This window comes from Strongylocentrotus purpuratus, unplaced genomic scaffold (assembly GCF_000002235.5).
Source record: "Strongylocentrotus purpuratus isolate Spur 01 unplaced genomic scaffold, Spur_5.0 spur5_scaffold_6, whole genome shotgun sequence".
NCBI classification, from domain to species: domain Eukaryota; kingdom Metazoa; phylum Echinodermata; class Echinoidea; order Camarodonta; family Strongylocentrotidae; genus Strongylocentrotus; species Strongylocentrotus purpuratus.
In genome coordinates, this window is record NW_022145612.1 from 56,648,581 (window position 1) to 56,673,440 (window position 24,860).

Genomic DNA, 24,860 nt, shown 5'->3' on the forward strand with positions numbered 1-24,860 from the left:
AAAATTCCACATCCTGGAAAACAAAATCCCCGCCTCCATTTAGTGGGAGTTTTAGTAATCCAAACACGTTGTAACCTTTTATCCTTTCCCTTTTCAAAATCCTACTAAAACGTGTGTAGTATCATTTAGTAAGGTTTGTCATAATCAAGCATTTTGTCATTAATAATAATGCAGCAATCACAGAACATTTCGGATGAGTCATCTTTTTTTCTTCATGATTTGAAACCCTTTCGGGATCTTAAATACCTCAATCTGGTGAAAATAATAAAATAATCATAATCCTAGTGAAAGATTTTTCATTTAAACTCGGTGGTGATTTAAGTCAAAACTGACTGATCGCCGTTATATCGCTAATCAACCCATGTTCACATGATGTGTGTTAATTGATGAAGCACAGTTTATGTCAAAATCATATATTATTGTGTGATATATTGTGAATAAAATTAAAAAATAAAATCAGAAGTACGCTGAAGCATGGTTTTACTGTACAGAAACATTTTTGTTTGCTTTTTTGTTCAAATAGACGAACAATAATTATGAAAATGTTGTTTTTGTGCGTTTTCCGGCCATGAATGATCTCTCTAGCAACTCCTTCTTATCAAGACTAGAGTAACATTATACACCCTCAAAAGCAAATGAATTTGAATATATTTTAAAACCTAGTTAATGGAAACTACTAATTTTCTGAGTAAAGCCACCTTGCAAGTTGTTTATCATTTAACGTACCAATCCGCAATTTAACCTTACGCTTGAGTAATCCGAATAATAAGCGAACAATTTATTCACTGTAATAAAAATGTCTCTTTTGTGTTTGGGGGAAAAACCGGACTCCGGGAAACCTGAAAGAAGGTGGAGATTTGTAAAGCTAAGCACCTTTTACCCTATATTATGTGTGTTTGCAAGGATCGAAGCTCCATCCATTATGATTGTTGAAATGACAAACTACTGCTAGAACTCATCTATCCGTATTTTGCTTATTCAGTTAAACCAACCACTGGATGTAAGATCACGTAACTTCTTGGTTGAACAAATGAATAACTTACTTCGTTAGACTTGATTTGAGCAAAAGCTAAAGCCCAGCATCGGGTTTCAATTCCAGTAGAATATGGGCCATCGAGTACAAACAGACACACATTAAACTAAAGTGTTGAAAGCCCCCAAAATTTGACGGCTAATTTTCACTTTAATTGTATCATGATGTAAAAGAGGATGTCATTTAGGACACATTTCTGTAAGGATTTTTAAAACAAATGTTTTTGAGGTTAAATACTGATGAAAGAATACAAAATTTAGGTTTTCTGCTTACAACAGAAAACCCAAATGTATTTTGTAATCAATATTGAACTTCCAACATGTTTGTTTTTAAAATCCTTTAAGAAATTTTGCCACCAATTAATTGGCGAATTTGGGGCTCCCAACACTTTAGAGGGGCTTTAAACAATACAGAAGTAGGCATACAAAAATTATATTAGACAACGTCAGTTTAAGGGTAACTTAGGCCCCTATACATAAATGAACTTATATGATACAACATAATTAAGTCGTCATAATAGATACTTTGATCCATGCAGAGATAATGCAGTACATTATAAATCAATCTTACGCATGACAGGATTAGTTTCAAAGATCGATTTGCGGTATTCATTATTATACAAATGACTCAGTGCCTACAGCGCAGTTAGTCAAAACATGAGGACGCATAGATTACAAAGCTAGGAGGAGACAAATATATTTGAACTTACAGCCACGGGTGCATAGTCGATCTCCATTCTTAAATTCCACTAATTTATCCGATTACTTTATTATTGAGTTCTCCGTCGCGTTCATATAGAGCAGATTCTAGGTGAGTAGAGATCAGCGAAACTATGGGACAGCAATGTGATAGATGACAGGACGCCACAGACTTCTCTGAGTAAAGGAAGACCGTTGGTGGTCTTGTTGTTCATAGTTATAGTAATGAATGGAAGATCTATGCATGCTAGTCAGAGACACACGAAGGTAACATAGTCTTGATCCACAGACCTGAACTTATGTGGATGATAGTCGACAGTTCCCCTAATAGTCCAAGGTTTTTTTGTTGATTTGTGTTCTAGATGGGTATTGAAGTAAATTCAACTTGGTTGCCAGCTTGGCAACCTTGGGCAACTTTTTTAATAGCCATATTAGCATAATCATCTAATTAGCATATGTGCAATATGTAATAATGTTGCTAATCTCAATCCTGGAAGCCTGAAAACATGGATAATATGACTTTCCAAGGGTTATAATTATAATGACAAGGAATTCATTTATGACACCAATGTTTATTTTTAAGTAATACAATTGTCTTAAATAGCATAATTAGCATAATAATGTACAATATAAGGACTTCATTGTCATTGTTTATCTATAAAGTCTAAGCAATGCAACATTGTAAATCCCTTATGAAAGATTAATCATTAATTCATGAGACGATATTCCATGTATATGTAGTATAATTAGCCTAATTAGCATAATCATTTAATTAGCATATATGTGCAATATGTAATAATGTTGCTAATCTTAATCCAGGAAGCCTGAAAACATGGATAATGTGACTTTTCAAGGATTTTCCATGACGAGGAATTCATTTATGACACCAATATTTATTTTTGAGTAATGCAATTGTCTTAAAAATAGCATGATGAGCTAATTAGCATATGTACGATATATCGAATTTATTGTCATTGTTTATCTATAAAGCCTAAAAATGGTGCAATGCAACATTGTAAATCACTTTTGAAAGACTACACATTAATTCATTAGAAGATATTCCATGTAGATGTCGTATAATTAGCCTAATTAGCATATACACTGTATGTGCCATATGTAATAATGTTGCTAATCTTAATCCAGGAAGACTGAAAACATGGATAATATGACCTTTCCGGCGTTTTCCATGACGAGGGATTCAGTTGTGACACCAGTTTTTATTTTTAAGTAATGCAATTGGCTTAATATGTAATTATTGTACTAATATGCCTAATTAGCATATATGTAGAATATCAATTATTTGGGACTCTATTTAGCTTCACAAATTGTATGTCCAATGTGGTGGTTATCTTGGTCTTTATAAGGCAATGTTGTCGAACCTCATGAAATGTCTAGGAAATGACGGGGTCATCATACGCAGTGATGTTTGGGCTTCAGTCCTTGGATTTAGAGAGACTGTCGGAAACACACTGAAGATGGTTAAAGCAGATGATAATGATGGAATCGATGATGTGGTGAGACAGGTACGTACATAGGCCAGGGATGTTGAATAAAACAATGCGAACTATGATCTGTCTATGTTTACCAAAGCCAGAACCATTGAGAGTAGCCCGACGTTGCTCAAGCTGGTGGCAGAATTCCTGGAAAAGTCATATTATCCATGTTTTCAGGCTTCCCGGATTAAGATTAGCAACATTATTACACATTGCACATAATGCTTATTAGGCTAATTATACTACATCTACATGAAATATCTTCTCATGAATTAATGATTTTTCTTTCAAAAGTGATTTACAATGTTGCATTGCACCATTTTTAGGCTTAATAAATAAACAATGACAATGAAGTCCATATATTGTACACAACTAATTAGCTCATTATGCTCATTGTGCTATTTAAGACAATTACATTACAAACTGGTGTCTAAAATGAATTCCCCGTCATAGAAAACCCTTGAAAAGTCGTGTTATCCATGTTGTCAGGCTTCCTGGATTGAGATTAGCAACATTATTACATATTGCACATATGCTAATCAGATGATTATGCTAATATGGCTATTAAAAACGTTGCCCAAGGTTGCCAAGCTGGCAACCAAGCTGAATTTACTTTAATACCCATCTAGAACACAAATCAACAAAAAAACCTTGTACTTATCAACTGTTCCGGGTCTGAAAAACTTCTACAGGACTATAAGCAAATTCCAAAGTTCACTCGTGTGTCAGGTGGTGTTGGTGTACGTTAGACAGCAAATCGAATCCTGGTTTAGCCGGCATACATAAATATACACAATTCAATATTTCAATTGATACGCATGATTGCTTTATTGCAGTGCAATTACTGGTACGATTGATTTTCAATTGACTCTTTTGTTTTGAAATACACATGTAATTAATAATAATAATGGGTTCTTGTATAGCGCTCATGTCAGTCAGATTTGACCCTCCTGGCGCTCCCGATTATACCTTTAAATGTTTTACTCCATAGGTTTAATTTAAAGGTATGATGTGAAAGTAAATTGTGAATTTGAAATTTAAATACCTGTTATAAATGGTCTAAATATTACATTCAAACAGTGATTAGCTTGACATCATTAGAAAGGCAACTCTTTAGAGAGATGACCCAGCCCTTATAATCCTTTCTTTCTTGTTACCATACTATACTTGTAAGTATTTGATGTACATCTAGATACATCTAAGATTATCTTCGCTCTAAATAAATTTAATTGAACTTAATTATTTCTTCCTAGTCTTACAGATGCTAAACAATTCCACTAAGAAGGTGGGGCCGTTTTCTCGTTCAGTCAATTTCCCGGAGTGAGAAAACGAGACCACAAGAATCCATATCTCGAGAAGTCGATCTCTTCAGGGGTTCCAGAGCAATTACCCCCAAGGACAATTACCATCCGAAAAATTACGCCGTTTTACAATTACCTCACCCCGGCCGCCCCCTGGAAATCACCCTCGCGGACAATTACCCCCCCCCCCCAAAAAAAAAATAAAAAAAAATCTGCATTTATTAAAATTTACTCATTATCATGATGGACTTCCCCTTTTATGAATAGGGGGAGGGGGTAATTTTCGGTGGTGCGTATTCGTCCTATAGGGGGTAATTGTTCTCGGGGGGGTTCAGGGTGGTGATTGTCCTGATATGCTCTAAGAGACCCCTTGAGCACCATCCAGGTGGATATGTTGAGCATTGTGATTATAATGATCCTGGATCTTTTCAAATCGGTTAGAGGAGAATACGAGACTTTATTTCTTGTCCTCCGTTCGTCCCAATGCATTAAGGTCAAGCAACTCGATTTAATAATAACCCGTCACCACTAATTTCTCTCGGTGAGATATTACTACTGGATCTGTTTTGTCTTTCTTCCTTTGGGCATCTGAGAGCTCCGGTATCTAAGAAAGAGGTAAAATCTTGTCTCGTTTCCCTCTGAGGTTGTACGTTTAGTTAATTTGGTACTGATTTTCCGTTTCGCTTTTTACTGAATATTAATCATATTATTTATAATAAAGTTCAAGCTTCAAACTTCAAATTTCATTTAAATCAGCATTGGTGTGCGGATTAAGCATACAGACTATACACTATTTGGCTTATGCTATGGTCACATTACCCAAAAGTAGCCTGCTCGGCGGCCGAGCGGCGAGTTTTTAGCAAATTTTGCTCGGCCACCGAGCGGCGGCCGGCCAGGCACCGCTTGTTTTTAAGGCATCGCTCGGTCGCTGCTGAAGTTTTAGCGCGGAGTTAAAATTCGGGCGGCGCCTGCTCACTTTCACTCGCCGCCCACACTACGCTCGGTGACCGGGCAGTCGCCGCCCGGGCGCCGACCTAATCGAGCGTTCACCGTCGATCGATTTAGGTCAAAAATCGAAGCCGGTAGGTCAAAGGCTGTCGAGCAGTCGCCGCCCGGTCGCCGCTCGGTCGCCACTTGAAGATCAGTCGGTCACTGGGCGGTGAGTCCAAAATCGGTCGGCAGCCTTTGACCTAGCGGCTTCGATTTTTTTACCTAAATCGCTCGGCGGCGAACGCTCGATTAGTTCGGTGCCCGGGCGGCGAACGGCCGGGCACCGAGCGTATTTTTGGAGCCCCGCCTATCACTGGTCGGCCATCATGCAATATCTTTAAAATCAGCGGGTGGCCGGTGGGAGACTGCTCGGGAATCGGTGGGTCACCGGTCGGTCACGTCCGGGACACCGCGCGGAAAGGCTCCGCGATTTCGCCCAGTTTTGACCTAAAATCGACCAGCGACCGACGGGAAATCGACACGGCGACTGACGGGAAATCGACACGGCACCGCCCAGGCACCGCTGGGGCTCTACAGCCTGCTCGACTTCTCCAAAAATCGCTGGGCGATGCCTAAATTCCAGCGGCGACCGAGCAGGCTACTAATCGGTCGGTCGCCGCTCTGATTTGTGACCGTAGCCTTATTCATACATGGAAAACTGTAAATAGGCATATGAGTTATTTCAACAGGCTTTTAGATAATACATGTTTTGTGTGCCTTTGGTGTAGAGACTGAAGAGGAAACAGATTTTATAGGGGAAAGACGTGTTCGAGACATTATCTCTTGATATTTGAGGAATGATTCAGAATCATATCTCACATATAGACATTGTCCCGTTTCACCAACAATCTCTATATTGACACACAAAAACCTTTCAAACCTGGACTGAGAAGATAGGGATATAGCTTTATAAAGATAAAATTGAGTTGGGCTGACTGGTCGTGCCGCCAATGCATTGCAAAAGAAATTGCTTGAAGTTATTGGGAAAGGTAAACTATGAAGGAGACGCGATCGATCAGTGGTAGAGCAATGGTCTTGTGACCGAGAGTTCCAGGGTTCGAAACCAAGTAGTTTCGCTAGTGCCCTTCGGTAAGGCTTTGACCCTCATTACCAAGTCCCTCGGAGAGGACTTAAAGCCGTCTGTCTTCGGGTTGCTTACATACAAGGCAGCATACACATGCTTTCCTAGCAGTCATGTAAAACAAACAACTAAACCAAACCTTACTTCGTACCTGAAAATATGTTATGAGGTTCTATAGAATCATCAAAAGTCATAACAAATAAATCTTGCTTGAAGTGAAAAGCACTCCACACAGATGGGTATATAGGACTATCCACGCATGCGGCTTCATGATATGGTCCAAAGTTATAAAATATTATAAGTTATTATCAAAAATAATTTTTATGAGGGTATAATCATTTTAAGGGCAATCCTTCCCATCTGGCATTGCTACCACGATATCATTCCACGTGCACAGAATAAAACGGGAGAAAAATCCCCGGGACAAATCTCGCTCCTATCCATACTATTATAACCAAGATAGATTACACGGGAAATACGTTTTCTCATATTACCAAAATGCCAATCTCTATCTCTCTCTCTCTCTCTCTTTCTCTCTCTCTCTCTCTCTTTTTCTCTCGATGAAATAATTTCCTCCATTCGGTGATTATGTGATTAAAATTGATAGTTACACCTCCCCCCCCCCCCATATGATAAAACCCATTTAAAAACCCAGGTTACACAACTACGCCCCCCCCCCTAAACCACACACACATACATGCACACACGAATAATATGTACTTGCATGTGTGTGTTTTGGTTAACATGCATAAAAAAAAAACATTGTCAATATTCGGGGAACCGTCACTTCATTTTAGGTAGCTTCCATTTTATAATTTCCCTCATTCATCATCTACACACTATTAACCTTTTTGATCGGTTTTCTGATTTATCTGCTCATATTGTAAGTAACTTATTTTGGAGTGGACTTGCCCTTTAAATAAAGGTACAACAAATTATTCTGCTACAATAGCAGCACCCTCTGCCAATGATACGCGTACGGGGATGCAAAGAAATGTGAAAAGCAAAATATAGGATCAATGCATTACCCCTTCCCCCTCCTTTCCCACCCACCAGTTGTAGTATTGGCGATCACAACTTTCGGTTTTACTACTTGCGGAGTTTGGGACTCAGCCGTACGCCCCCCCCCTTTCAACTATGTGGCATAAATTAAAAGACACCTTTACCAAATGTGATAACCTCTTTCTCTTGCCATTTTTTCCTCGAAATTGTGAAGTTTCCTCTACAGAATTATCCGCCCCTTGAGTTCAAAGAACTTATTTAAAAGGTTCCCATCCTGATCAAAGTGCCATGCCAGCTGGTGTTACTATATTTCCTGTTTCACTCAAAGCATGTCAGAACTACACTTTTGCCTTATCCTTACTCCCAGCAACAATTCCCACGAAGAAAACAAAAAAATCTTGTTTTGTCTCAATACACGTGTCACCAGGGGCGACGATCCTGTGGTTGAGGGCGGGGGACGGGGGACACACCCCCTCAATTTTTCGTTCCCCCCCCCCGGAAAATTGGAAAAAGTGCACACAAAAAAAGTATAGCAAATACTGACTAAAGACTGCAACAAACTGCTAGGCTCTGGAGGGCCCAAGAGTGCAGCGTTTAGACAAATACAAATCTTCTCGCTCGGGAGTTATATGCTCCCTTGCATAATATCCTTCAAAGTGTACAAGTAAATATTGTAGAAAAGTGAAGTGCGAAAAATAGTATATTGCTTGTTTTTATACTATAGTTTTGCTATTATAGTTAATACAACAAAACTTCAAAAACCTGTGAGAGGGAAGTCACTTCCTTCACCTTCACCCTTCTCGTTCACTATGCTCCCTCGCACTGGCGTAATGATGGGGGGAGGGCTTGGGGGCAGTTGCCCCCTAATGAAATTCAAACGTGGTTTATTTCTAATTCGAAACCAGTGATTTTTCCCTGAGCTACCGGGGGCTCTGCCCCCTGGATCCCACCAAGGGCTTTAACCCTAATGAGGGCGGGGGAGCCATAATCCCTCCTGTCGAATTTTTGCCGCTGCATCAAAACCCCTGAACCTTTGGCGCTGAAATTTCATGAGTTTTTTTTCCTTATGTCTCCCGCACATTTCGATATCAAATTTGTTATGGGGGGGGGGGGACCTATGGTTCGGGTGTTAGGTGACAAAATATCATCACAAATCATGTCTATCAAAATACGTAATTAATGTCCGTGTGAAAATATATTTACCAATTTTTGTTGCATATTGTCACAAAAATATTAATAAAAAATAAATAAATAAACATAAAAGAAAATAAACATTACCATCTTATTCAATATACTTCAATCTATCACCATGCTAATTTTCACATTAATTGGACCTTTGTAGGATGAGATCTTAGGGGGCCATAATGCCCCCCCCCCCCCTCGGCCGTATTAAGACCTCAAATAGCCCGGCCTTTTTAGGGTTATGGCAGCCCCTCGATGCTCATCTGATCGTAATTTAATGCCTAAAACCCCTTAGATTATGGGTGCTACGCCCCCTTTACCCCACTCTAGTCAGTGACCTGCATGCCAGTGTCACAAATAAGGTATCAAAATATGCTGATCCGACCGTAATTAAATGCCTAAAACCCCTGGACCCAAAGCCAATTTACGCTCCACTTGCTTCGCTCGCTTTGCTCTACCTGATCGTAAATACTTTAGCCCCCCCCCCCCCCCCCCAACTTTGAAAAACGTTCCCCGGTGCCTGCATGTAACATTTTAGAGTGGGGGTGATGCGGATTTTTTTCTGCCCCCTCCCCCCCCCCCCCCACCAATCAGCGAATGTTGTTGTTGTTGTTGTTGTTATTGGTTGTATTTATGGCGTTCAGTCACTTGACTATTTACGTCTATAGTCTAGTTCTTTAAGTCGTGTCGAGGTAGTCGCGTCGTAACATAATTCCTGGCTTTGAAAATCAGCGAATGGCTCTGTCTCGGCGTACTTATTCACAATATCGCCCTCTATCAAGGTATTCGTTTACACACAAATCAAAATAGATCTAGTTTCCTTTGTCGTGCTGTTCCCGCTTGTTTGGTATTCTATTATATTAGCATTATTGTTTGTCTCTCATCTCACTGGTATTTCTTTTTCATCTTCCAGGGTCTGGTTTTGTGCTACCCGAAAATTATCATCTGAATAGCTCGATCGGGTTACAAAATAAAAAGGTAAAAACACGTTAATTTTACCTTTATTTGAAGACCCCCCCCCCCCCCCCTCATGGTGCATTTTACAATCCACAGACAACCATGAAAACTATATGCTTTCTTTATAAGATTGAAAGTCCATGAAATTACGAGCTGTTTTTATTATCAAACATCTCTTAACATGCTGACGAATGGCAAGATAATACGGGTTTTTGTAACACATGCAGCGATTTCGTTTTCATATAAAGAGATACATTTATGCACAACACATGGGCACCATTAATTAAACGTCAGATTCATGTGATATCACCCTGTTAAGCCATGTCTAATATCTACACAGCGGTGAACTAAGTTCATTTTAGAATTTAGGATCTCATTATAAACTATCATTCAGGCATTCTTCATTACTGTATACATGGCCTGTAAACATGATCATACTACACGTTTGCAAAATACAATGTCAATAGATTCCTGAATTGAAAAACAGAAGTCGTGAAATGCGGGAGAATGGACTACAAAGTAAACATTCGTCGTATTTGGGAATCAAAACAAGAAGCTCGCTGCAGAGATCTAATGGAAGATTTCCGCTTGAGGAAACATAGGGTGTAAACACATTGAACTTTAGACTTATATTTACATACTCTATATGTGGTTCATTTTCATACGGTAATATGAAAGGGAACATACACCATCCAATCAGAGACGTGTTAGAGATCATCCCTGATCAAATTAAAAAAAATAAAAAAATACTCGATCTGTACTCCGTTAAAGGCAAGAAACTCAAACCCGAAAGTCTATACTCCTAAACAGGCTATTGTTCTTGTTGTTTTTGTTGTTCTTGTTATAGTTACTATTGTTACTGTTGTTGCCGTTTGATTTTCTTCCGCCATTGAACAATCTCACCAAACACACATGATATTTGTTTTAAATTGTAATTGTGTAATCATAGCTGATTTGCGATATGTGTAAGGAAAAGCCTGAGGGGCCAACCTATTTAGGATTTGAACAGTGTGATCGTAATAATTGACAGCCTTTGTTTGTTACGTTGTATCAACTAATACTCCTGTCACACCGACACCAGACCGATAATAAACCCATCCAAAATTACATTAGCCCGACATGATCAAGACTATATCGGTTATTGGTCGGTTTGGGGGTATGGCAAGGGTATAAGTATACGTATCAACTATAAATGACATTGTGAAATAGATATCCCTACACCTATATCAGTCAATAAATAAAGAAGAAATTCCTGCATTCTTAAACAAACAATGTAATAGATGATAAATCCGAAGTTTCAAAATTTGATGAAATCAAATCAATAATCTTTGATAGTAATCTTACTTAGACTGTTTTGGCAATCGCACTTATCATACGTCTCTTTGACTTGTGCTAATCCAATCGTCACTTTGATAAAAGAAGTACGATTTTCCAAACAAGGGGGCAAAGGGCACTGGTTTTACTAGGTGGAGGATCATAAAGCCATCGATGTAGGGGGAGGTGGGGGGGGGGGGGGGGGGTGTCTCAGCAATCTTCTTTTCATGTTTCATTTTTCCCTCTCCCTTTCTCCCTCCCTCCCCCACCCATAACTTTTCTCTCTCTCTCTCTCTCTCTCTCTCTCTCTCTCTCTCTCTCTCTCTCTCTCTCTCTTTCTCCCTCCCCTCGCTCTCTCTCTCTTTTTCCTTGTTTTCCATTTGTTTGATAAATTCGCTTGGGGTGTGCCCCTGCCGCCTATAGCACTACGCCACTCACTCCGGAAGTAAAGTACTCAGGCGTACGAGTTTGTGAGCCATTAGTAAACATTTAGGGCAGTTTTTCAATAGTGAATGGACACAAGGACATGAACAATAAACAATAGTCCATGGATTCATCTATTTTGGATGGAATAAGAGGAAATTGGCCGATATCCTAAAATGGAACACACCTGTGCCCGACACATTTTCAATGACATCTTTTAATACATTGGGTTATGGAAAAATAAAAAATAATGTTTGAGCTCTTTCCTTCTTTTATGTAAGTTTGGAAGAATATCATTGAAGAAAATTTACTGAAAGCCGTTTTGTCGGTATACAGTCGGTATTCAGGTCATACCGCAAACTGACTTCTAGTCGACTCCACGCCGATTCTTGAACATACATATTACATACATAATTATATAGCGCCTTTACATAAACATGCTCAAAGCGCTTTACATTAGTAAATAAAACAGAATAATTATTTTGCTCTCCAAGCGCATACAAGTGTGTAATGTTATGTTTTTTTTTTTTTTTTTTTTTTTGGGGGGGGGGGGTATTGCTGGTCCGGTGTCACTCGTCGGTGCAACTGAGGTGTTATTCCTCTGTCACAGGCTCAAAACCGACTTTAAAAAACCCCGACCCATCAACTTGGTCGTGTAATACGTTCTAGTATCGGTCTCGTCAGTATCATTTATACCCCAGTCACACCCAGCAGGGGCGTCGCTAGACCTTTTCAGTGGGGGGGGGGGGGGTGTAGAGGCCAACGATTACCGACAACACTAGCCACCAATTACCGGCAAAATTTAATGTCCCGATATCTACAAATTTAACCCTTTAAAGGCTAAATTGTTTTTCCTACACTGTAAAAAAATAATAGTCGAAATAACTCAATAAAATTGAGGAAAAGAATTGCCTTATTTTTATTAAGTAAATATTACCTACGGCATCTTAAGTAGAATTTACTTATTTTGCTGAATAAATTTTTACTCAGTTAAATCGAGTTACATTAACGTAAATAATTTAAGTATTGTAATCATTTTAGATAATTAAAAAAAAAGCTATGATAGGATTACATATTGCACGATTTGGTACCCATCTAATCTAACAAGTAACATCCAAAAATCATTCACTACTTCTATTTAAGATTTAACCGTATATATACATCTACCACCATCACAAACTATTACATACGCTTCAATTCGACACATATTGAAAGGCTCCAAATTTTATATATACTTGATCGTAGCATCTTAAAAGGAAAATTGGTTGACAATTTCCTGAAATATCAAGTTTTGATTTGTTTTGAACTGGGTAACAATTAAAAATTGTCTTGTCTTTGCTTAGCCATGTTAAATGAATTAGTAAATGTTTTTAAGTCCTTAAATTTTCATTCAACCACAAAAAATAATTGTTTTATTTAAAAAAGAGTTTAATTTGGTCTTAATGAATATTCATAAATTATGTAAATATTTATATTACGCACTGCATCGGTCCTTACTTTAAAAAGATAAGAATAATCAACATAAATTGTTTGAGTAATACGTATAATTTCTGATTTTGAGTTAAAATTACTAAATTAATACAAGCTGAAATTACTTAAAGTTCTTATGTATTTGATTTTACTTAAATATTCCACGTATGTTCTACTAAATTGAAAGTTTGAGTTAGCAAGACTTAAATTTAGTGCGTAAGTGGCAAAACTAATGTTTTCAAGTAAATTCTACATGGAAAAAATACGTAAAAATTACCAATGAACAAATTCTTTTTTTTACAGTGTATGAACTATCTATAGTACTTGCGTATGCGCATAATATGTTCATTTTCCTCGACGACATAAATATACGAATTTTTTCGTCAACTTAGACAGCATCATAATTATAGCTATATATTTTAATGCAGGCGCTTAGTTAGGATCTTATTTTTGAGAGGGGCGGAAGTGAGCAAGCGAATCACTTAAAGAGCGCGCGAAGCGCGGAAGCTTAGACGTTTCATCAAATTATTAGGAAAAGAAGACGATTTGTTGTACCGTTCTCGACTCTTAATCCTTGTCTGAGTTCAGTTTCCCAATCCGGCTCGAAGCGCGGAAGCTTTGACGTTTCATTTAATTATTATAGAAAGAAGACGCTTCATTGTACCGTTCGCGACCCTTAACCCTAATTGTCTGAATGAAGTTCCCCCCCCCCCCGCGTGAAGCGCGGAAGCGTAGACGTTTCAATAAATTATTAGAGAAAGATGGTGATTCGTTGTACTGTTTTCGACTCTTAATAAGCCCTAATTGTCTGAATTCAGTTCCCCCCTCTCGCGCGAAGCGCGGAAGCCTAAATGTTTTCTTCAATTATTAGAGAAAGCAGACGATTCTTTCTACTGTTCTCGACTCTTAATCCTTGTCTGAATTCAGTTTCCCCCCTCCTGCGCGAAGCGCGAAAGCTTCGACGTTTCATCAAAATATTAGAGAAAGGAAGACGATTCGTTGTACCGTTGTCGACTCTTAATCCTCGTCACAGCGGGATAAAAAGTCACAGTTCGTAGGGGAAAAAATTGTCGACCGACCGACATTATAAATCTCACCGTCTTCAAACTTCTTCATATAGTACACGAGGATCGAGCCAGAATACCGACACAGCTGACCCGACACAGCAACATATTTATGCATGTCTTTCTTGCTCCCTCGACGAGACGAGTTTTCCCAACCCCCCCCCCCCCCCCCCTCCTCTCACTCTCTTTTACTCCCACTCCTCCTCTCTCAGGCTCCTACCTCCACCTCTCTCTCCTTTCGTTCATCCCCTGTTTCTTTTGTTTCCCTTTTCTCTGTTTCCCCTTTTTCTTTCTTTTCTTTCTTTTCCTTTCTTTCCTCTTCTCCCTCTTTTTCTTTTTTCTCTTTCTTTTTTCTCTTTTCTTACCTTTCTTTCCTTTCTTTTCCTTTCTTTTCCTTTCTTTCCTTTTTTCCTTTCTTTTCCTTTTCTTTTCCCTTTTCTTTCCCTTTTCCCCTTTTTTCCCCTCCCCCTTTTCTCTTTTTCCCGAGGGCAGTGCAATTTTACCGACAATGTCCTGACAGGTGGGGGTGTCGCACCCCACTCCCCCCCCCCCCCCCCCTTTAGAGACGCCTCTGGTCACACCACAAAGATCGGAACAAGATCGAGTACAGACCGAGCAAAAATATGTTAACTCGAATAGACACGAGTCGGTCTATTTGGAGTCGGTTTGCCGGTGTGACGTGTGGCGTCACCACAATTCAACCATGAATACAAGGACAGACTTAACATAAAGAGTTTAACTTTCCACTTCTACTGACTAAAAAAATAAAACGAACAAAATATAAATGACAATGCGTTTGAAAGCAATTCGTAAACCATTAAATAGTTCGAGGTTAAACTAATATTCGAAGGATGAAACGCCCACAATGCCTTAGGGATGTAGTTAATAAACAGTGCACAGACGAGGCAAATGTTTGCAGATAATGATCTGTTATCGTAAAGAAATATTAACAATTGCATAAATGGACTCGGTTGGGTACAATCGATGGATAACAATATAAAGATTCTTGTCAAAAGAGATTTTCAAGACCATTAATTTTCCTTTTTTGTTCCCATTGTGGAAAATAAATATTGCATTATATTCGCAGCTCAGAGTCGCAAATTTCGCATGATTCGTTTTACTTTATGTGGAGAAAATGATATTGATTTTGCATCATATCTGCTCGGTCGTTGCCCTAGTATAGCAGGTGTATAGTAACATTTGTTGAATAGAAATATTATTGTTCGATAAGGGATTTGGGAGCCTTTTATGAATGCCGCAGCCAAGCCATTTCTTCCCTTTCTTTAGTGTTTCACTCAAAAATATTTTATCAGGAAAGAAGATCTACAGTAGCTCAAGATTTTCTTCAAGATGGTTTAGATAATTTAGAATGTATGACACTTCCAAATTAAATGACCTGTATAACAAGCAGAATCTACAGTCAAACTGATGGATGGTTCTTCCGGAGGTACAAACTAAGCTTGAATGTGGTATTGATCTATATCTTTCTAGTGCCAACTGGTCGGTTCGGGGAAGTACAATGTCTGCACAATGAGCCTACAATAGGCTCTGTACTTAAGCTGCTCCGTACACTGCCATCTAGGCTCTGTTCAAGGCTTTAGGAATTGTGTTAAAGTGTCACATTAGAGTCTGTGCCGGCAGACTTGGTTCGGGGGGGGGGGGGGGCGTGTAGGGTCTATTTGCAGTAGGAAATGGCATTTTAAAGAGAATCTCAAGTATAATATGCACTGCATTACGTGCCTTATTTATAAATACATAATGTTGCCATTAACAGTTTAAAGTTCGACGCATAACTAATTTTGATGCACATGATTGTGGAAAAGACTGTGATCATAAACACATATTTTCATAATACGGTAATTTTTGTATCGTTTATTTATCATTAGCCCTGTCGAACGAGCGATCTTTAAAAAAAACCATAAACAATAATATGATGTACATGTAATTATCCGGCTCGTCATTTTCACAGTTGTTTGTTTTAGATTAGTTATATCCATTTGAAGTATATCAATATCGATAACAAAGATATTGCATTTGTTTGAATTCTGATTCAAACTTCGCAAGCAAGTGATCTTTGGAAACAAATATGAACATTTATTATGACTGCAATGAAATCGTGGATCAGATAATTATGAGGTACTTAAGCATGTGCGAAGATGCATAATTGTGTTATGTGAAGGGTGGCTTAGATAATATACATCATAATATTTTAGACAACAAGTTAAAAGTTATATACTTGCATGGGAGGTAGTCATACAAATGCTGATATTGTTTTTTAAGTGAGTTTTAGGCAAGAAATGGAAGTATGTGAATAAGTTCCTTAACACTATACCAACCTCAACAAATGTTTAGTCAAGCTGTGCATTCACTTCTTTTCCATTCATTGTCCAATGCTTTCAGAAGTAAATTCGATTTCAATAGACTTATATTGTACAAATAAGTAAATATTTACTGTTGCGAATTGGCATGCCTTATCCTTGCCGTGGGTTGATCGAAATGCCTCATTTTGTTCGAGTCTGCCTCAGTTAACACCTAGAAGCCCTAATCCAAACAGAAATCTCGAAAAATGAGGAAAGTTGTGACAATATTTCAACAGCTTTTGTATACATGTTGAACTTTAGAGGCCCCAAGGGAGAAGGTGTGTGCAGCCGTTTCTGAAAATGACGATTTGATCGAGAGGTCATTACTTTCCATTCATGCTGTCCATATTAAGATTTTAAAGTAATATCTGTGTCCAAAAGTTGCGAGAGAAATGAGAAGCTGTAACCTAGACCAATATCAATAATATCCACGATATCAGTGATAGTATACTCGAGAAGCTCATCTTCAATCTGTTAAACACAAATTGACATTACTATTACCGAAAACATTCTGGATTTAGACCAACCAGGGATTTGTGATAATCACAAATCCCTGGACCAACACTAAGCAGCGACATCTCGACTGAATGTTACAGAAGGTAGATTGGCTGAACATGGGATAGTATGGATAAAGTTCACATTGTTGTTATGGCAACGTTATACTTTCAGAAGGAATTTGATCCGTTTGAACATATTGTACTCCTTGATAAGCTTATGTTTAACAGCTTGTCAATCAGCAAAGACTTTTCACGTGGTTTATATAAAGATCATCGTCTTAAATTATATATAATAGAGAGAGAGAGGGAGAGAGAGAGAGAGAGAGAGAGAGAGAGGGGGATGGGAGAGGGCGGCTGAGCCGCTAAAGATATAAAAAGCGGCAGATCCATAGTATGGGCGCGCAAGAGGCATGCACACATGGGGGGGGGGGTCCCATAACATGCAATTTTAAAATTTGGCGCTCCGCCGCCCCCTTCGCAACCATCTCAAAATCCTAGATATACCACTAGTCAAAACGAGTTGAAATGTGCAAAGTCTAACCATGGACCTACTGCCCACAGTCTAACCGTGCTACAATAACGCGGTCAAATACATGCAGGAATAGTAGTGATACAGTAACTCCCGATACAGAGGGGGGGGGGGGGGGGGGGGGGGGGGGGGGGGGGGGGGGGGGGGGGGGGGGGGGGGGGGGGGGGGGGGGGGGGGGGGGGGGGGGGGGGTGGGGGGGGGGAGGAGGGGGGTAATTCGTTTCTCTCTTTTTTCTAAGAATTATTTACCATAACAACCTTGACTAATGACAGATTTCACGAACATGCATTCTACAGTAATCAATGTTTCTAAGATGAATACAAAACGTCAGTGGCGGATCCCCCGGGCCCCCCCCCCCCTTGAGAAAAAAATAATGTAAAATTCATGAAATGCATTGATTTTGAGTAAATAAGTGTTTAAAATCAATGCAAAGAATTAAAGAGAAGCGGCATGTGGATGGGGATAATGTAATGCATATACTATGAATTTATGAAAAAAAAATTCATTTGAACCCCCCCCCCTGGCGCTCAAGGGGGGGGGGTGCAAATTGAATTTTTTTTTTGAGGATCAAAACCCCCCCCCCCCCCCCCCCCCCCCCCCCCCCCCACTGAGCGAATTTTTTGGCTGGCGCGTTTTTCAAATTTTCGGGAGCAAAAAAAAAAAAAAAAAAAATTGTGCTCTGTACCCCCCCCCCCCCCCCCCCCCCCCCCCCCCCCCCCCCCCCCCCCCCCCCCCCCCACTGAGCGACTTTTCGGCCGGCGCGATTTTCAAATTTTCGGGAGCAAAAAAAAAAAAAATTGGGCCCCCTCCCCTAAGAAATCCTGGATCCGCGCCTGCAAAACGTCACACACAAATGTTTTCGTCTGAGTACTAAAAAGATGATTTGTTGACTATAGACGTGGGTATCTGTTCTTTGTTTGAATTCGGTTTTTAGGCTGTTGACAAAAACACTGTATTTGCAGTTATGCTTAAGCAAATTCAATAGAAGAGTAACGTAATGTTGCTGATACGGTTGCGGTATTGTACAGGGGATGCCTCATATATGGAATAACATTCATGTACTTTACACATTTAATGTTTAAGTAAATATCTGACGTTGAATTCTTAGTAACTGATTATCGGATTCAGAATAATTTCAGAAACACTCTTTGGTATTTATGGCGCGTGAAATTAACGGCAATGGGGAAAACTGTGCAACAAGAATGAAAATGATCATTATTGTATTTCGATGAATCATTTTTACTCTTATATCCACGCAACTTGTTTTATATATATATTTCGATTGACTATATACTCTCTTCCTTTCAATATGATGTTGTATTTTGTAGTATATTGTATTTTCTGTTTATCAACTGCGAGAATTAAAACTGAGTAAATAATTTAAAAATTCTTATGAAAATCATGATTCAACAGAAACCTTGGATAAAGTTTATCATGCAGCCTAGACATGGCTAGTGGAGTCTACTGTAGGCCTATACTAAATTTTGTTAAACCCGTTATTACAAAGCTTTAACAAAAACAAGATTTGTAGCCTTCGGCTTTGCTCTTCGGAAACATTTTTATGGTTTAAGTAGTCAATCGTGAACTTCGTGGACTCATTTACTGCACACTTTAAATGTGATATAGGTCTTGTCAAACATGCATGTCTTTGCAGTCGCCTTCTATAAATGTTACCAGGCGGTTAAAAAAATAACTCTCTCCTCTATACAGGAACAAACATTTCGGAAATAAAATTGCGTAGCCATATTACGTGAAAATGGGGGAGGGAGAGAGAGGAAAAGAGAGGGGGATTATTTTCCTTTACCTCATTCTCCAAGACTAGACATTTTCCCCATGATAATTATTGCTTGCGTCACCTGTAGGGTATATGGGTACATTATTTCTAGAACACGTTTAATTATACCCTCTGTTTTTAAGTAGGTAACTATATTCTTTATCTTTATACTCTACTTGTCATCTCATAAACTTGATATCAGTATATTTAGAGGGAACTCATAATCAGACCAAAAGGTCATGATAATGATAACTCGCAGGCGGTAGGCGTTAATACATGCATTAATTAATTACTGTGACTCAAGGAGAGATAAGGATTACCCGGAAAGTACAGTTATCACGAAATGTACACACAAATATATATAATATATCATATATTATATTATACTGTATATGAAGATATTCCCTCTCCTCTCTCTCTCTCTCTCTCTCTCTCTCTCTCTCTCTCTCTCTCTCTCTCTTGTAAACTGGCCCCATGGAAGACCAGCAGCAACAATTATAGTTGCAGCTGAATATGGGCTACCAGCCGTATACGGTCCCTTTTTCTCTGTATGATTATTTTATATGTATTTGTATCTGATTTTATTATACGGAAATAAAAACAACAAACAACAACATCTCTCTCTCTCTCTCTCTCTCTCTCTCTCTCTCTCTCTCTCTCATTCTCCCCCCCCCCCCCCCCTCCCTCCCATGTCCTCCGCATTTCTCTTACCTCGGGTTCTGCTACCGTAAAGGCTGAGTTTACAGCTGTAAACGTCCCTTCTGTTGACATACTCCAAGATGACAGGTCAGTACAACGAAAGAACAAAGTACAACGAAAGAACAAAGGACGGCAATATTCCTTTCTTGTGAAATCTTCAGAAAATTTGTACTTTTGAACGGAGTACAGCGAAATAATCTTAACCATGCACCAGCTCACAACGGTAATAAATCTGGAAAATAATGTCACACTATAATTATAGCGAACAACTCCTCAAAACACCAATTTCAGATGTCAATGCAGTTCGAAATCACGCACACTCGCTTCCGACAATGTCAAACTGTGAAATGACTCGTTTGACTGCACTCAGAAACTATTTTTTAAAGTACCCTGAATGAACCTGAGAAATAAAGCTCGGATATTGTGCGCAAGTTGTCGACTGCAACCTCGGGTTTCGATCAGTTTCGGATTGAAATGCAGCGAAATATTTGTGAAAAGGGAGGGTGGGGCAGAGATGGCTAAGGCAGTGGCGTCGAAAGAAGGTGCGCGGGCCACTTGTCTACACCCCCCCCCCCTCTTCACATGTAGAAAGGGGGTATAAATGATGACTATGGTAATATTGATAATGATGATGATAATAGTCTGATACAAATAATATTAATAATAACAATAGACTGTATTTATAAAGCGCACATCACCGCTAATGTTAATGTGCAGCTGAGTCTGAAATAAAGTTCTGAATTGAATTGAATTGTTAATAAATGTTGGGGTCCAGGGTAAGCAGGGTTGGTGTACAATCCTCACTGGATGAGGCCGTATGTAGGCTATCTTTCACACGAGAGAGAGAGAGAGAGAGAGAGAGAGAGAGAGAGAGAGGGGGTTGATGGCAGAAGAGAGAGGAGAGAGAAACAGAGAGAGAGAGAGAGAGAGAGAGGGGGTGGAAAAAGAGAGATGAGAGAGAAACAGAGAGAGACAGAGAGAGACAGAGAGACAGAGAGAGAGAAACAGAGAGAGAGACAGAGACATAGAGAGAGAGAGAGAGAGAGAGAGAGAGAGAGAGAGAGAGAAAGAATCCCTGCACTGTAGAACGCCCTCATCATAATATGAATGCATTCGATTTCGCGGAGGTCAATGGGGCTCAAACTGTAGCAATCTTGATTTATTGAGAGATATTAAGATCCGATAACGTCTCTACAATGTCGTCTCAAATTATACAATGGAAATAATATCTGTAAGCCAAAAGAAAATAGGTCCAGTCCCTCACAATAGAAAGAATTCTGTAGCAAATCTAAAAGAGGCATCAATTGACTTGATTATGTTTCTGTATGACAGCATCTATCACGTATCAACAAGTATTTTAATCCTCCATAATAGCACAACAAACTGTCAAACGTCATAAGTATCAATGGAAATAGAATGACCGATTCGCTACTTGCTGGCAATAAGAAGTTTTGTGTATAATAGGCCTATATTTTTTTTTTTTATATAAGAGTGTTCTTTCTTTTTTCGTTTATAATTATTTCAATTTCTAATACGTTCCAAGCTTTAGACGTGTCATTCTCACTCAATTATGTCGTTTCTCAAATCAATGTCATTCTTTTTGGCTCTAATAAGTCGTCATTTATGTGAAGTAAATATTAGGCCAACTGTATTTGTTACTTCCTTATTATAGTGGTGACCTATTTCTCAAACATTCTTTGTTGATTCATCTTTACGGGGATTGCACTTATTATTTTGGTCTTATTGTCTCGTATTTTCATTGGATGCCAGTGAATACGCCGTGATCGTTAAAGACCCACGTTAATCTTGATAGCAAGAATTATCTTATCACAGTAGTATAGATTACAGATTCGACAGATTGAAAATTTATAAGTGTTTTTCACAGATTTCGAGATTTTGCTGGTTGCGGTTGAATACTGGGCCCTACTGGTCTACGGTTTGATATACTTGACTGCAGCTCCGGAAAATGTCCTCTAATTGGGAGGACATTCCCACGCCCCTCTTATTGTTTCTGATAAGCAAATCAATATTTACTAAAGAATTGGGACATAAACTATTCAAGTGCCAAAGGGGGTCATCCCACAAACAAACCCAAAACCATTCAGGGTGGTGGGAACGTGAGGGTTGAGCATATAAACCTGTGGCGCTATAGGGGATTGTTAGCGAAGGTCCCATGATGCACCTGACTTAGCATTTGATTGACGCGTTCCATAGAAGTTGTTAACATTTCTGACTGTGTATAATTATTGAGATTATGATTGCCACAAAAAAACACAAATTTGTCACGTTTAGTGTGATTAAATAGGTCTATTGTACCCGTTCAATAGACCGGAAAAATAAATAGCGAATATTTGCTAGTTACACAGTGCAGGCGTCATTACAATATTCGGCCCTTTCATATTTCAATTCAATTCAATGTATTACATATATATATCTAATGTATTTATTTGTCCAATGTACTTTCAACGTGGATATTACTGTCAGTTATGTAAGTCCCCTAGTTGATAAACATAGTAGCATACACATGCTTTAGCAAAACAAACACTCGGAAATTATTATTCAATAACATCTGAGAATGTACGATATTATCTAGATCATTTAGGAATAAATCATTGTCAAAATCATTCCATAAATTGGGGTAAAACAAAAAATATTCAACCTTTATGACCAACAGTGTATAAACCGAGGGGCAAAGTCAGAAAAGAGGAGTTTACCTGCCACTACCTCACAAACTAAGTACACCTTGTTCATTCGAAAGATTTCATCATAATACACAGTATGTCAGAGGTGTTGTTGTTTAATTTGTAACGAACACCCCTAAATCGAAGGGGGTGTCCAAAAAAAGAGGCCCTTTTGATGAAAAATAGTATTTTGTGAATAACATTTTAAGAAAACCTTAAACCATTATGAATTTGGTGTCATATGAAAGAAAATTAAATTATTTACATTTTTATACCAATAGCAATGGAATTGGGATTAATTAACATCGACAATTTAAGTAAAAACATGATATTTTTCGAAATATTGAATTTAATCAAAAACTGTTATTTCCATATATCAAAATTGGAGAAGTGCCTTTTGTAAATTTCCAGGAATTTGCCAATGTACAAGGACAATGTCATGTGCAAAGGAAAGGCTTATATCTCTGTTCAGTGAAAAGTTAAAGTAACCTAAAGTTATTGATTTGATTTCCACAAAAACAACATTTTTGCCCACATGCCACGTGTATTAGTGTATTGAGGACGTGTTTGGTGTGTTCACATCGAATTTTAAAGATAACTTTTAATTAAGTAATGACCATGGATTTGGTCTCAAAAGATCGATAATTGAAGTACCTTAAAGTACTCAATTTCATTGAGTCATGTAGTGTGTGAAATATAAATTTGAGCCGAAAAGATGCTTTTTGGAGATATCTTTTCCCTCTGATTTTGGCCAGTATCTCGGTATATTAACTTGACATATTGATTGGACATTTTGTAGTGCAGAAAGTTCAAAGGATTTGGAGTGCTGAATGCAATTGATTTTGTTCTGTACTCTGTGATGTTTCATGTAGGCATTTGCAGTCCCCCACCCCCCTCAGGCTCGCGACAAAGGCGGACCCCATGGACCCCATCCGTAAAGATAGAAGTTGTTCCCAAGACAACCTTTTATTGTATACAATAACTTGGAGAGAGTGTGAGTTTTTTTACAGTTAAAGTTAAAAAAACACTCCCGTTGACCTTTTATTCTTTACACAATTTCTTGCTGGCTGCTGCTTCGAGATCACTTGAGCGAAGAAAGATAGCAATGTATAGCTAGAATCCATATTCAGTAAACTAAGGATTAATCCTTTTAATGCAAATGGTTCTTTAACTATCTTGACCAGAAGTGCCTTTCAAGCTCAATAATCGGGGCATCATCCGATTGAACGTTGTGGCCAATATTATGGGCGTTTTCTACTCCTGATTGAGATGGAATGCCTCATCTGAGGACTCTTTAAAAAGAGCAAATAATAAAGACAGTGCAATTTAAATTCCAAGGGATGGATTAAAGTTTTTATCGCTGATGACGGCATCTAGAATTTACTGAATTGCCAAAACTCGAGAGCTTCCAGGGGCTCGCTGGAGCGATGTATAGCTAGAATCCCTATGTGTAGTGAGCACATTTTTTTAAATTTTATTTATTTATTTTTTTTTTTTGGGGGGGGGGGGAGGGGGTCCTCGAAAATTTAAAAATTTGCATCCCCCCCCTTGAGCGTCAGGGGGAGGGACCCAACCCCCCAAAAAGGTAAAAATCACATGTTTTTACATGATTTTTTTTTCTCAAGGGGGGGGGGGGCCGGGCCCCCCGGCCCCCCCCCCCCTGGATCCGCCACTGCATGGCATCAGGGGCCCTAAGGCGGACCCCATGGACCCCATCCGTAAAGATAGAAGTGGTTACCGATACCACCTGCTGTTGTATAAAATTGTTTTTTAGGAGAAAGTGTGAGATTCCATAGCTCAAGACTGAATTGCTAAAACCTCAGAGCGTCATGCAAGCTCCGCACCGGAACCTCCGGCAGGGGTTGACTCTGCCAGCCCCCAATCTCTGCCATGTTGTACGGATCATTATAAAGCAAAATATGCCCCAATAAATAATTCATATATAAAAAATATATGTGCTCTGCCTCTTGACCCCATCCAGAAGGGCTAAGTCCCTTCAAAATGTTATTCACAAAATACTATTTTTCGTCAAAACGGCCTCGTTTCTCGACGCCCCCTCCGATTTAGGGGTGTTCGTTACAAATTATTAAAAAAACACCTCTGAAATTTTGTGTATATTATGATAAAATCTTTCGAATGTACAAGGTGTGCTTAGTTTGGGTGGTAGACGCAGGCAACTCAAAAACTAAGCATGATATTTGACTTTGGCCCTAGCTCCGCTTAGTAATATCTTTAAGAAAAATGTAACTGGAGCGATTATGATGTTAGACTTCACTAGGGCATTTGATGTTAATGCTTATGCTTTTTGTAAA

At 38.9% G+C, this 24,860-nt stretch overlaps 1 protein-coding gene across 3 annotated transcripts in view; it reads right to left on the minus strand.

Moving 5' to 3' along the window:
- The window catches only part of LOC100888792 (solute carrier family 23 member 1), a 42,526-nt gene extending 22,242 nt beyond the window's left edge, over window positions 1-20,284 (minus strand). The window contains exon 1 of one of the 3 annotated variants that reach the window (XM_030973411.1): window positions 19,880-20,278. In XM_030973411.1, coding sequence (XP_030829271.1) covers window positions 19,880-20,074 — 195 coding nt within the window. In that variant the 5' untranslated portion in view covers window positions 20,075-20,278. Of the gene's footprint in view, window positions 1-1,742; window positions 1,955-19,879 lie in introns of those variants that run through there. The other 2 variants (XM_030973412.1, XM_030973414.1) reach the window with 2 other exon arrangements.
- Between the last annotated feature and the right edge of the window lie 4,576 nt (window positions 20,285-24,860).